The sequence below is a fragment of the Hippopotamus amphibius genome, chromosome 8, assembly GCF_030028045.1.
Source record: "Hippopotamus amphibius kiboko isolate mHipAmp2 chromosome 8, mHipAmp2.hap2, whole genome shotgun sequence".
Lineage (NCBI taxonomy): Eukaryota > Metazoa > Chordata > Mammalia > Artiodactyla > Hippopotamidae > Hippopotamus > Hippopotamus amphibius.
The window spans coordinates 96,318,955-96,332,180 of NC_080193.1; the positions used below are offsets into that span (position 1 = coordinate 96,318,955).

General features: G+C 36.5%; 1 protein-coding gene across 7 annotated transcripts in view; it reads right to left on the reverse strand.

The window, feature by feature from the left end:
- The window catches only part of MAP2 (microtubule associated protein 2), a 278,408-nt gene that overhangs the window by 23,380 nt on the left and 241,802 nt on the right, over positions 1-13,226 (reverse strand). The window contains exons 1-6 of one of the 7 annotated variants that reach the window (XR_009055070.1): positions 8,780-12,650; positions 8,377-8,583; positions 8,070-8,204; positions 5,134-5,195; positions 1,598-1,768; positions 502-649 (exon numbers count right to left, since the gene is read on the reverse strand). Coding sequence is in view for 6 of the 7 variants with exons in the window: in XM_057745159.1 (XP_057601142.1) it covers positions 502-649; positions 1,598-1,768; positions 5,134-5,195; positions 8,070-8,204; positions 8,377-8,583; positions 8,780-12,538 (4,482 nt within the window). In the remaining variant the exon portion in view is untranslated. Of the gene's footprint in view, positions 1-501; positions 650-1,597; positions 1,769-5,133; positions 5,196-8,069; positions 8,205-8,376; positions 8,584-8,779; positions 12,651-13,226 lie in introns of those variants that run through there. The other 6 variants (XM_057745159.1, XM_057745154.1, XM_057745155.1 and 3 more) reach the window with 6 other exon arrangements.

Below are 13,226 nucleotides of genomic sequence, written 5' to 3' on the forward strand. Positions count from 1 at the left end.
TGAAGCTATTGCACAGAACGTGCTATGTTTACAGCCTCACTGGAATGCAAATTCTTACCAAATTGAGCAGGATCCTTGATTTTGAGCACTGATTTTCGAGTTAGATTGTAGGACTTGGAATTCTAATAAAGGTTAAGCTTTTATATTTACAAAATCCCTGACTATTGGTTTTCTCTACTAATTAGTTCTTTCGAATTTTCTTTTTTACCTTAAACTTAAAAGAAGAGAAAAAAATATATTCTGAAAATGACTTTATTTCAACTCTATTTCATGGATAATAAGGTAGTATGTACTAATTTCCACCATCAGTTGTTTTGACTCAAATAATTGTTTCGGACCCATTGATAGTCTGGGTTTCTGATTCTTAGGACAAATATTCAATATAATGTTTTTAAAGCATGTTTTATTTGAAAATGTAAAATATAAGTACATTTTAAGCTACTCGACTTAAGGGATTTTTAAACAATGAATGAAAAGGAAACCAAACCAAAATAAACCTACTAGTGGTCCGCCGTGCAGAAGAGGAGATAGAACTGTTGAGAGAGAAGGAATTCTCATCTCTGTCTCCTGATACACCTCGGCGAGGAGGGAGAATGGAGGACGGTCTCGGCAGAGAAGAGCGCTTTTCTGGGCTCTTGGTTACTCCATCCTGATTGGGGAAAACAAAACGACATTGGGTTCCTGTGAATCTTTGTTTTAATTATATAAAGTGATTACACTACTCTGGCTAATTTTCCTCCTGTGCTGATACCGGAATTTCTTTTAATCCACACTACTGACTTTCATATACTTAAAAGCATTTCTGCTTCAAAATCAGAAAGATTTCAGATTTGCCTAGAAGTTTTATAAAAACATATTTCTCAGTTAGTGCTAAAAATTGACTGTGAAATTCAAACTCTAAATGATAACATGAGTAAAAATAATGTACTCAAGTAGTCTCCAGGTAATTAATAATTTTACTGAGACGTCTTCATCAGCATGATAATGTACTCATCAGAAAAGACTGGCAGAAGGGCACTGCATGCACAATATTTAGCAACTACCACTACCATCACTTATGTGACAGGAACACTAAGCACTTTACATCCATTTATGATTTAATTATTATCAAAAAATATTATATGCATTTTAGAGCTGAGGAAACAGGTTTCATCAGTTTATGTAATTTTTTTAAGAATCACTGAGTTGGGAGGTAGCAGAGTCAGTATTAAATCCTGATGTATCTGTCTGATGCTGAGCCCAAATTGTCTATTATATATAATATAATTTGGTATCATTAGAGTATACAATATTATATATAATATGCCATATGTAACATCATTATAATATATTTTGTTTATATTTGGAATTTTATTAAATATCAAATAAAAAATTAATTATGCACTGTATATCTTACAAGAAGACATTTTCTATTTTTTAATGATTAGACTGTTTATAACTATCAAAACATTTTTAATTTTATTTGTTTTTAATAAGGTCTATTGTTTATATGTCAAACACTTTAGTATTGAAAGTCTCGCTTTCATACATTTACTGAATCGTGTCCTTCTCCCAAATTATATTCCTTTCTGCACCTTTGATTGGCTTGCTGCCTTACCTTGTTGCCTGATTCTGAGTATGGTAAACGGTCTGTGGAGCCCGCTGAGGTGGGCTGTATGAATAAACTGTCAGAAAATGTAGCCCTTTTAGTCGTACTAGGGCAGGCTGAGCTGCATCTTGGGGACTTTGTGCTACCCTGTAAGGCAGGAATCTTTGACAAGGTAGGATTCTAGCCATGAAAGAAAACAAACAGAAGCACAAAATAAACCAAACCATGAAGTAAAAGGAAAATTAAAAAAAATATGTAAACGTATAAGAAATTAAATATCTGCTTTTATAAGAACACGTTAAACGATTATAATCAATGATAGAGATGTATATTATGTGAGAACAGGAGATTTTCATTGAACACCTCTTTTTAACTGGAACTAACTTAGGAATACTCACATAATGAGAATATAGATTGAAGCATTATTTATAAATTCTATGTATAAGGTCTCTGATTAAGCCACAGATCTTATAATGATACCATATTTGGAAAACACCTTGAGAGTCTGTTGGAATTGTTCCTTTAATAAACATAGCCCTTAAATGGTATATATAATCAATATTTTGATCACATTTCAAGAACTTTAGAACAAAGTATATTTAAAGCCTAATAATGGAAAATATATTTTTAAGTTGAGAAAATGTATTTTCAGATTATCTACACTGATGTCATCAGCAAATTGTAGATTTTATACATAATGAGTTCATTTTATGAGTCAAATGCATACCAGGGACCAAGTTATACCATAGAATTAATAACATTTTTATGCATAGACCACAGTTTGTATGATGTGTTATAAATTCTAAAAATTAGAGTCAGCACTAAATTGCCCATAAAAATCACAAGACTTATTTCACAGGTGTTGATAATCCCTGGGGAGATTGTCGACAAGTGCAAGTATAAGTGGGTTGGACATATATACACGGCTTTTGGAGAAAGGTGTGCTGCCATGCCACATGTCCCAGGGGAGACTGTTAAAAATACAGACAAGCATAGCAAAGCCGAGGAGATTTTTATCTTCAAATAATTAATATGATTCAGCTGTTACAAAAACAGCAGTTGAAATTAAGATTTTTATCTCAAGTTTTAACCTCCGTAGCCACTTCAACAGAGGCATAAGTATTCACAAATTGCACAAGTCACTTCTTGTTTTACAGACCCAGCACCTTGAGTGGGATGTGTAACTGGGTCAGCATAAGTCATTCATTTTTGATTGATGCTACCCACAAACTAGTGAATTTCAAAAGTGTGGTGTAGGAAAGAAAAATGGAGTAACTGGATTGCCTCATATTATGAGCATCTACTAATCTCCTGCTAAAAACAAAGACAAAATAAAATGAACAAACAAACAAAAAACAAATGAAAGCTTATAGGTCAGGTTCACAATAAAGATCAGTTGAAAAATCACAGAGGACTGTTTTGATGGATGTATTGAGTTACTCTTGAGGTTTTAGGAAACATAGGAAGAGAATGATGTTACAAGGAAAAAGGACATTAAATAAGAAAATGTTAGAAAGAATGGTGGTCTAATATCTCTTCTTCAGAAGGATGAGATGGGCATTTACAAGGAAAAAAAGTTAGTTTTGTATCAGATGTATATAGTCTCTGTCCAAGTGTAAGCACTGAATGCTAATTCTTGTTGAGTTACTTGAAGACCAAGGGACTTGAAAATTTCTGAAAGATTTTGCAAACAATGTACACTTAAAAATTATTTTCCTACCAGGAGAAAGCTCAGACTTACTTTCTGTATCTGCTCCTAAAGACTCCCACTTTTAAATGATAATAACTATTGCTGTTTATTGAATAAATACTATGTTCTAAACACTACAGAGTGTAGTATTTCATAAAATTACTAAACTTAGCATTCACAAGTCACTTACGATACAGGAATTTCTACTTTTCCCTTTATTTTTGGAAAATTAAGACACAGGAAGAAAAAGACCATATAGAATAAATGTTCAAAACTTGGATCTGGCCTGTTTCATGACCCTGCTTTTAACCAACACAACCCACTAGTTCCCCATCAGAAACAGAAGGTAAAGAAATACAAACCTTGAAATACTAGTGTAGTCAAAATAAAGACTAAAATTACCAAAGCAATAAATGGATCCTATAGCTTGCCATAAGTTCAAAAATATGTCTGAAAACATTTATATAATAATCAAACATACATATATTTTTTAATCAACATAAAGCTCCTTGGCTTCAAGGTGATGTAAAAGGTTTGGCTGTTATTGAGAATGAATTCCTATTTTTTCATAATAAATAAAAAGTAGAAGTCACAAATTTCATTAGTTTTTAGAAAGCTAAACAAAGAATTGTGATTTACATATAATATATGATGGCTAAGACCCAGAACATTGTGATATATTACTAATTACCATCACTCAAATTATTTGTTGTAATTTTAGGATTTCCTTAGAAGTCATTTAACTTTTTTCTTTCAATGAGAAAAGTAAAATACTTTGTGTTGGCTTTGGTCTTTTGAAAGTTTAAAAAACATGATTAATAATATAAAAAATAAAATTTGCAAAATGAATATAAAAGATTTATAAACACAGAAGGAGCTAAACATCATTAATACAACCAAATTAAAATACTTTATCTCCATAAGTTGGCAAATATACAAACAGTATAGCAATATCTAGCAATAATAATGAATACAAGCATGTTCATATACAGTTGGAGGACATATAAGTCACGGAAACTTTCTGACAATTTGACAATATGAAGCAAAAACTTTCAATGCGGGCTTTCTTCTTGAAACAATGATTTTGCTAATACCAAATTATCCTAAGGAAATGCATATGGATACACTCATAGATTTAACCAAAAAGATTTCTACAGTAATATTGCTAAAATAACAGAAAACTAGCTTGAACGTCAAGTAATAGGAAACTGATTAAGTACATCACTGTAAAAATATAAAATGCAATATTATGTAGTCACTTAAATCATGTATAAGAATGTTTAATAACATGGAAATCTGTTTACTGTTTAATAAAAAAAACAATATACAGTGTTTCCATCTTTGTTATTAAACCTATAAGGGTGTAAAAAAAGTTAAGATTTTACATCAAAATGGTAACTGCAGTTATCTTTAGATAAGCAGATGATAATTTTTACTTATTTTTGCTCATCTACATTGTTTAATTTTCTCATATTCTTACTTTGTAATAACAATGAAAATGTTGTAAAATATAGTGTAGTGTTGATTATGATGGTTTATCTTGATTCTATGAAAAGTAAATAAACTGGGCTGCCCCACTTTTGCCAGATCATTATAGTGTTTCATATGTTTTTGTCTTATTAACGAAGAGGCGGCCTACATCCCAGCTCTGCCCTCACCAGCTACCATCACATCCCAGAAGACATTCGGACATGCTCACATGCCATCGAGAATTATTCTGGGTGAGTGAATGATTGAAAATGATTTAGAAAGGTAAACATCTAAAGTCTAAATTTTACCTAAAATTATTAAAACATTGCCACTAATACCAAAGGGAACTTCAAATGAAGAACAAGGAAAAAGTTATTTTACTCACAGAGACTTTGTCCTTTGCCTGTTTAAATACACTGGGAGCCTGAGCTGATTCAGCACCTGCTGCTGTTGAAAGAGGAGACACAAACAACCCCACACTTAGTGGCTGAAGACCACATAAATGCATTTTTAATACCTTCTGGACATTCAGTTGTGTCAACAGACTAATGCAAAGCGAATTTTGTTTATACTGAGACTCAGATTCAGTAACTGAAGAAACCTGAATAATAATATGATAGCATGTGGCTCCCACTATAGAGTGTGCTAATTACTGTAACCCAGTGTCTACCAAAGCACAGGTAAGCACACCAAGTAATTTTCTATCTGTTACCAACGTACCCTTAAATTACTATTGATCCTTTAGAATGGAAATCATAGGACTGTAATCTGAATGCTGCACAATTTAAGGAAAAGGGGAGTGACTGGTTTCTAGGGTGGGCATCACATAAGAATATTCACGGAGATTCCCAAACCTTCTTTATGTTGCCACCAGCACATTTACAGATATGTCTACATTTTACATTTTAAACTGTCATGGTCTGCCAGCCCCTTTCCCTCTGCACCCCTTCATTTCACAATATGAATGACATATTTGTTTGATGTGAAACGCACCACATGAGAAGGGAAGGGAAGAAAAATAGCTTGTCAAGAAGAGAAAACAAGAGAGGAATTTTAAGTTCAGTAAAATAGACCATGTTCTACACATGCACTTCCTGTATGAAATTATAACCACATCTGTTACTGTTGTTTCTCTTGCTGGTGTTTTATACTCTCTGGTTTCAATTTTAAACTCCATCATCTGTAGCATAATTTCCATTGACAACTTACCTGACTTGACTTAAATATCTTTCATGATTGAACACAACTCTTTGTGTTTGAGGAAACTATCACTATTTAACAATTTGGCTAAGGAAATAAAAGGCATAAGCTTGCATGTTAAATTCCACCTTAATTTTCTTTCATAAGAGAGAAATCCTCTGGGAAAAAAACAGTTATCCTTATAAGCACTCTGAATGAATTTCAAAAAGGTTTCTTATGCTATATGCAGTTCTAACACAAAAGTAATAATGGTCTACAATATGTTCTATGCTATTTAGGACTGGCTAGTAAGATTATTCACAGATTCTGAAAGTAATTTTTTTTAAAGAAGCAGTGCAAATTATGCTTCTTTACTATTTCTATAATATAGCACATTTTCTGTGACATATACACTTTGCTTTAAGTCAATGGTACTCATGTTTGGTGTATGCTTTCTGTTTGAGTATCTTAATATTTGAATAAAAAAGGAAGATCCTAATTAGTCCAAAGATCTTAAATTTCCTCTAATGAATGAAGTAATAAAAAGGCATGTTACTCTCAGTGTGGCAAACTGAATACCAATGACATGTAGGTACTTCACCAAACCATTTGACATTTCCTCTGAAATTGTACAATCCTAATACATTTTTCATCTTTTCAGGTGGGATACAGGACTTTTATGCCCAAACCAGGAGATTATGCCTGTGCAACCACTTTTCTAACTAGGAGAAAAATTCCAAGTTTAATGAAAATGTACTAAGTAAGATGCACTCTAAGATTTAGAGATGTCATGTTAATTCTGAACTCTTAACTTAAAGGAATGCCTCATTCTAAACCTTCATCATCAAGGTTTGTGTATAATTATAATTCTTCTACTTTCATATCCTGCCTTACATACTAGATCTTAAAGGACACTCATAAGATATTGCCTATATGAAGTACACAACTAAAAATACTTGAAATTTTTAGTGGCTATCATGAAACCGTCAATGCCTTGTTTTTTATCTTATAAGAGTTAATACTGCTCCTAACCCTTTAAAGCCATCCAAAGATTTATATAAATGCACTTCTAGTGTATAATGGAATGGGAAATATTCCTTTCTGTCTTAAGTACTCTGATACCTTCTTTTGTATACTGCAAGTGTGCCATTTAATCAAGCTAAAATGAAATACACTCTAAATTAAGAGTATCCTGATATAATCAGACATGCAAAATACTTTGCACTGAAATTTAGGAATAGAGTTTGCCTTATAGATATTATGTATGGGCTTTTATGATGATTTGTAACATGTTTCACTCCTTCATTCCACTACTTTTTTAAACAGTAAAAAACAAGTATATTTGAAGAAGACAGATGATAAGAAGGTAGCAAAATAGAAATAAACCTGAATTCTAAGACATTTGGGGGAAAGGGGTTTATTAAATTTTAAATTTATTAAATTTTGAATGCTACATTATAAAGGGGAATTTCGCAATTTGGATCCAATACATTTAAGAAAATCCCAAGGACAAAATGTCATCTAAGAGATGTAGTATCATGAGAAAGCCTGGTTAGTTTTGGATATGAAAAATAAAATCTGATGGGATTACCAGACAATTTCCTTTTCCATTTTTTTCTTTCATCCAAAAGCAAAGTAATTTTTCAACTACAAATTTACCCCAGATTTGCTTTTCATTTTCCATCTCAAAATCACTATACATTCTTGGTGGTTCTCAGTAACTTTGTCAACATCAGTAACAGATTTGGCAGTAACAATATAAGAAAATAGGACAAATACATATGGGTTTTTAAGCATGAGGGAGATAAATAAGCAAAATAATGAGAATGCATACCACGGTTATATTCATCGCCACCGTCTAACCAAACACACAGAATGAAAATAGGAATCCCCAGAACGTGACATTAGAGCACAATGCCAAGATACAATCACTGTTAAGTCTGAGCATGACAAAGAAACAGATGGTCATGACCTCTTCTGCAGGGAGGGAAAAAAAAAAGAATAATGATACAAGACACTTAACAGCGAAATTGTTCATGACTGCTGAGATTCTTGGAAGAAAATATGAAGCTTCTACGGTAATGAGATAAAAAAAAATACATGTCTGTGTTTGCCAGCCACATTGCAGAATTGAACAGTCACCTGTCGTTTTCCGCTTAACACAGGAGAGATGAGTTGGTCTAGTATATTTGATAGCAGGTTTTAAAATGAATTTCCTGGAGGGAGAGTGGGCCTGAACTTCTGTTTTTTTAGCAAGTTCAGCCTTCTTATAAACTGCTATGAATAAGAAAACACAAAAAGCATACCATCAGGAAAAAATAAACACTTGGAGCAAAACCGAACGAAATTTCATCAATAATTAGTTACCACGGTTAGGCAGTTTCTTCTACAAAAGAGTAATAATGAATTACTTCAAAAACATTTTTAAAGAAGTGATTGTTAAATGAACCTTTTTTCCTTCTCACTTCATCTCTGGAGACTGTGCTAGGTTCCTTTTTAGCTATTTTTCTTTCAGGAGTGGAAATTCTGCCTCTCCCGGTTTTAAAAGGCTTTTCTTTTCTATGTTTCTCCAGAGATGGTCTCCGAGCTTCCTTTTCAGCTTTCTCCTCTTTAGGGATAGTTTCTAACTGTTCTGTCATGATGCTCCTATCATCATCTGCGGATCAAAGCAAACCATGACAACAACAACAACAACGAAAACATTAGTAACAAATGCACAAAATCCTTCATCTTTTTAACAAAATGCACAATCAAGAGATAAAGGAACATTTTTAAATGTTTAAAATGAAAAAAAAATTTCCGGGTTACTGGATTTTATTTGGGAGTAGAAAATTTAAAAAAATAATGCACACCTTGAGTGTCCACCCAGAGGCTGTCAGCATCCATGATGGAGTCATCAATGGTGGTCTCGTCTTTGTAATCATCATAGGTTTCTGTCTTATATTCTGAGAGTCCAACCTCTTCTCTCTCAGGGGACGCTGGAGCTTCTGGGGAGCCATCCTTGGGTTCAGCCTGGGCTTCAGCTGCCTCTTCTACTTCAAGCTCTTCTTCGGCATGGGGGGACGGTCTCCTTTCCACCTCGGGCTGTTCTAGGGCTGCAAAACGCACACTGTGGGAACCCGACTCCCCTTCGTCAGTTGTGGTTTGCACGACAGTGATGAAATCATCCTCGATGGTTACAACGGACTCAATCACTCCTTTGTGTTCACCAGGGCAGGTCTCCACAAATTCCTCTCTGACACCTGGGACACCCAGGTCGGTAATCTGAAGGGTGTCTGAGCGGAAGAGCAGTTTGTCATATTCTCCCCGGGCTTCTATCTCTTCTTCCTCGCTCTGAGCCTCCAACGGTTCAGCTCCGGTGGCTTCAGGCAAAGGCTCTGTAACATCGGAGGGTGTGATAGATATATCTGGGGTCTCTTTGCTTTCTTCTTTTGGCAGCTGAATAAATTCCATCTGGACATCAGCTCTCTCATCTGCGGCTAAATCAGCCTCTGAAACAGCAGGTGCACAGGGTATTTCCACAGACAATTTGATGGCAATCTCGTCTTGAATTAGAGAAGATTCTGGGGAAGTTTCCTTCTTGCCCTCATCAGCTTTCAAGGACTCCATGGTGAGGCTTTCATGCTCACCACTGGACTCATAGGACTCCTCTTTGTCTACAGCCTCCTGGTGCACCAGGTCAGGCTTGGCCACCTTCTCCTTGACTTCTGTTTCACTAACCTTGGTGCCTTCTTTCACATGGCCAGGCTCAACACTCATAAATGCATCTGCCTCCTGAGGTGCTGTGGATGAGGGGACGAGGTCCTGGGTATCCTCAAGTTTAAGCTCTGTTGCCTTTCCAGCATCTATGTGTAGCCCTGAGGCCATCTGTCCAAAGTCACTGATTTTAACATCTAACTGACCCTGGTCAGCTTTCTTTGCAGCAAAATCCAGTTCTGGTTCAGCTTTTTTGGATGGTTCTACCTCAGCTACCTCTGGCACTGAACTAAGACCTTTCTCGGCTTTCTCAGCCACAAGAGGTGATGCATCTTTTGAGACTGTCAGTTCTTCGGCTGAAGCTTGCTCATGGGTTACTCCTAATCCAGCAGTTTCAACTTCATCACCAGCCTCGTCTGTTTCCTTGGCATGTTCTTTTGAATCAGCATGTTCTTCACTTTTTTCTAGCACAGTATCCAGCTTATCATTCACTTTCTTCTCCTGATCAAACTCCCTACTCAGTCCTGATTTGTCACCAGAGATAGGTGGGGATGCTTCTTTCTCAGCACTGAGTTCATCTTTGACTCTTCCAGCAGCTGCCAGTTTGACTTCAATCAATGAAAGATCTGTGGCCAAATCTCTTCGCACTTTATCATCAGTGCCTTCATAAAAGGAACCACTCTCCCCAGATAAATTCTCACTGTCTTGAACAGGTGATGGGAGTGGGACTGTGTATTTATTGAACACACAGTAGCCTAGGTCTTCGAGTTGACTGTCAGTTTTAACAATGACGTGGTTTTCATCAGTGACAGGGGGCAAGCCAGTACTACTCTCCTCCATCACGGTCTCTGATGGGACTGATTTTCTCCTGGTAACTTCAGCATCTGCACTGACGGAAGCTAATCTTGACCTTGTGCCTGCCAGGTCTAGCATTTCAGGCAGGTCAGGTGCCATGACAGTACCATTTTTGTAATAATCTTTGGCTAGGAAAGGTGACTCACACGATGTTTCGACTTGGGTGTTTTCTTCTCCAGTTGCCTTTTCTCCCTTTACCTGTTCTTTTTCTTCTTTGCTTTCTGTTGGGAAGCAAGGGGCCTTGTCCACTGCAGGTGTTGTGGCTGGAAGGTAATCATCTCCTTCGTCCATACTTCCACTAGTGTTGGTTAGAATATCAGAAGCAAGGGGAGAAAGATCATGCCCCCGACCAAAGTTAAATCCAAGGGCTATGGAATCCAGGCAAGACATGGGCAAATTGATTGACATGCTTCTTTGTTCTATTGCAGACCTACCACCAAGTCCTAAACTCCTGCTTAGCGTCAAATCATCCTTATTCTTACTGTGGAGGTCCCTTTTCTCCCCATACACTTTTGGATCAATAGTGAACATTCTTTCTTGAGGAGAGCTGGGTTCTTCAGGTAAGTCAGATGGGTAACTCTGTGCGAGAGTGCTATACCCTGTTTCCTGTGCTGGAGCACTGGGCTGGGATTCTGTCTCTTCTGGAGGTGCCTTGTCGCCATTTTTATATGTGGGAGATGCGGTATCAAAAGATTCTTGGGCACTTTCCCTTGCATCGCTCAGTTCATAGTAATCACTGCCTGGCTGGATGCTCTTTGTCACTTCTTCTTTCAAGGCAGATGTCTCAAAGTACTTGGACATTCCTGACTTATCTTCATAAAATGGCATGTCAAGCTCAGCTGATGTTACAGCTCCAACTTCTTCAAACTTACTATCTTTGTCAGCAATTTTTTCTTCAAAAAGCTCCTGGGTGGCACTCTTTTCACTTAGTGCAGCTGGTTCGGTCACGATATTTTCCGGTGTCTTAGAGGTCATGGCTGAATCGGTAACTGCTTGCTCCAAACTTACAGGGAATGAGTCCTGTTTTAATACATCTGTGGGAGGCTCCTGACCTTTCTGTTCTTCTTTTGAGTACGTGTGCTCTCTGGAGGGCTGAATTACACCTGTTTCTTCCTCTGTCAATTTTGGGGGTTCACCCTCTTTCGGCACGGTTTCTTTGTCGGAAATGGTTGTTTCTTCTTCAAGCTTTGGGTGAGGTTCCTTTTCAGTAAACAGAGATTCCTGTTCACTGAGGGCGGGAGTCTCTTTTACCTGCACATTCTCTTGCTTTATTGCCTCTTTCTCTTCTCCTAAAACTTTCTCCGGGACACACTCATCCACAATTGAAAAGTGAGCATCTTTGGGTGAGGCAACTGCCTCTGAGGCTGGTGCTTCTGCCATTTTGTCAGGTTGATCCTTATGGGGCTCTTCGACTGTAGAACTATCTTTGGCAGTTGCTGGGCTACCAGTTTCTCCCAGAGATTTTTTGTCATCTGGTTGTAACAGGACGGGGGCAAATGGTGATGCGGCTGCAACGATTTCATTCTTCGTGACATCTAAAGGAAGAGTGAAGCTTCCTCCCTGAAAGGGACTTGGCATGGGAGAATCAAACTGTTTCCCCTCCCATTTGGGGATATCCTCAAGTACGTCTTTTTCCTTCATAGGTGTTAGGGGGCCAGGAGATATTGGAGCAACTAAACCCCACTCGTCCTTTTTTGCTTCCATTGGCATTTGGATGAACCAGTCCTTTTGCTCTTTTGCAGCTGCGGGCTCTGCTGGAAGGCCAATATCAGGTACCACTAGGCTTGGTTCTGTCTTCTGTTTCGTATCTTCTAGGCTGTCGCTGAGACTATGCCCAAACAGAGCGGGAGGTGCTTTTTCTTCTTCTGTGCCTTGCATGTCCTTTTTATCCGGGGAAGTTTTAGTTGTCGCAGGCTGAGAAACTAAGGCAGCATGTTTAAGGTCTTCACCAGGCTTACTTTCTTTCTCTGATTCCTTTTCCTTCTTGTCTAATAGCTCAGCTGGAGAGGGAGTCAATTCCTGTTGATCATGAAACTCCATCTTCGAGGCTGTAAGTAAACCTGAAGTAATTGGGTTGATTTTTAAACAAATAATAGGCAAGTGCTCAGGCAGTAAGCTTAAAATTATATTTTGAAATGGCAAATGAATGGTAGGGTATAAAGAAAAACTATGAAACATGCAAGCATGCTACTCATTTAAAAATCAATATGAAAATGTCAGGACTGAGATATATTTGCACGGTTGCTAAAATGAACTCCCATTGTCAATTAATGTGTACAGAAATTGTAATAAGAGTATACTTTGAATACTCTTTTTTCCTTTGTTTGGTCTCTCTAAACAGTATGTTATGTGTATTATATAGCAGAAAAAAGTTTCATGTGCCTTCCACAGATAAAAGTTATAAGTTAAAGAATAATGAATAAGTAACTAATATTAAGATACAAAAGAATCTATATACTAATCTAAATATGGAAAATAATTGATTTGTACTGAACTTTTTCTTTTGTTCTCTAATTTGTAAGGCCATGGGCAGACTGCCAATTAATTTATAATTATGTGTTAAATAAATTCAGTTACCTTGATCAGCAAGTGCCAGGACCAATTTTGGGGGCATTGAAAGGTTACTAGAATAAATTTTTAGAAGTCATCTGAGATTATATTTTGGTAGTACAAATAAATAATTGACTTTATATATATGATATAACCTAAATATTGACAAGTCAATTTCTATCACATACCAAAATTCTT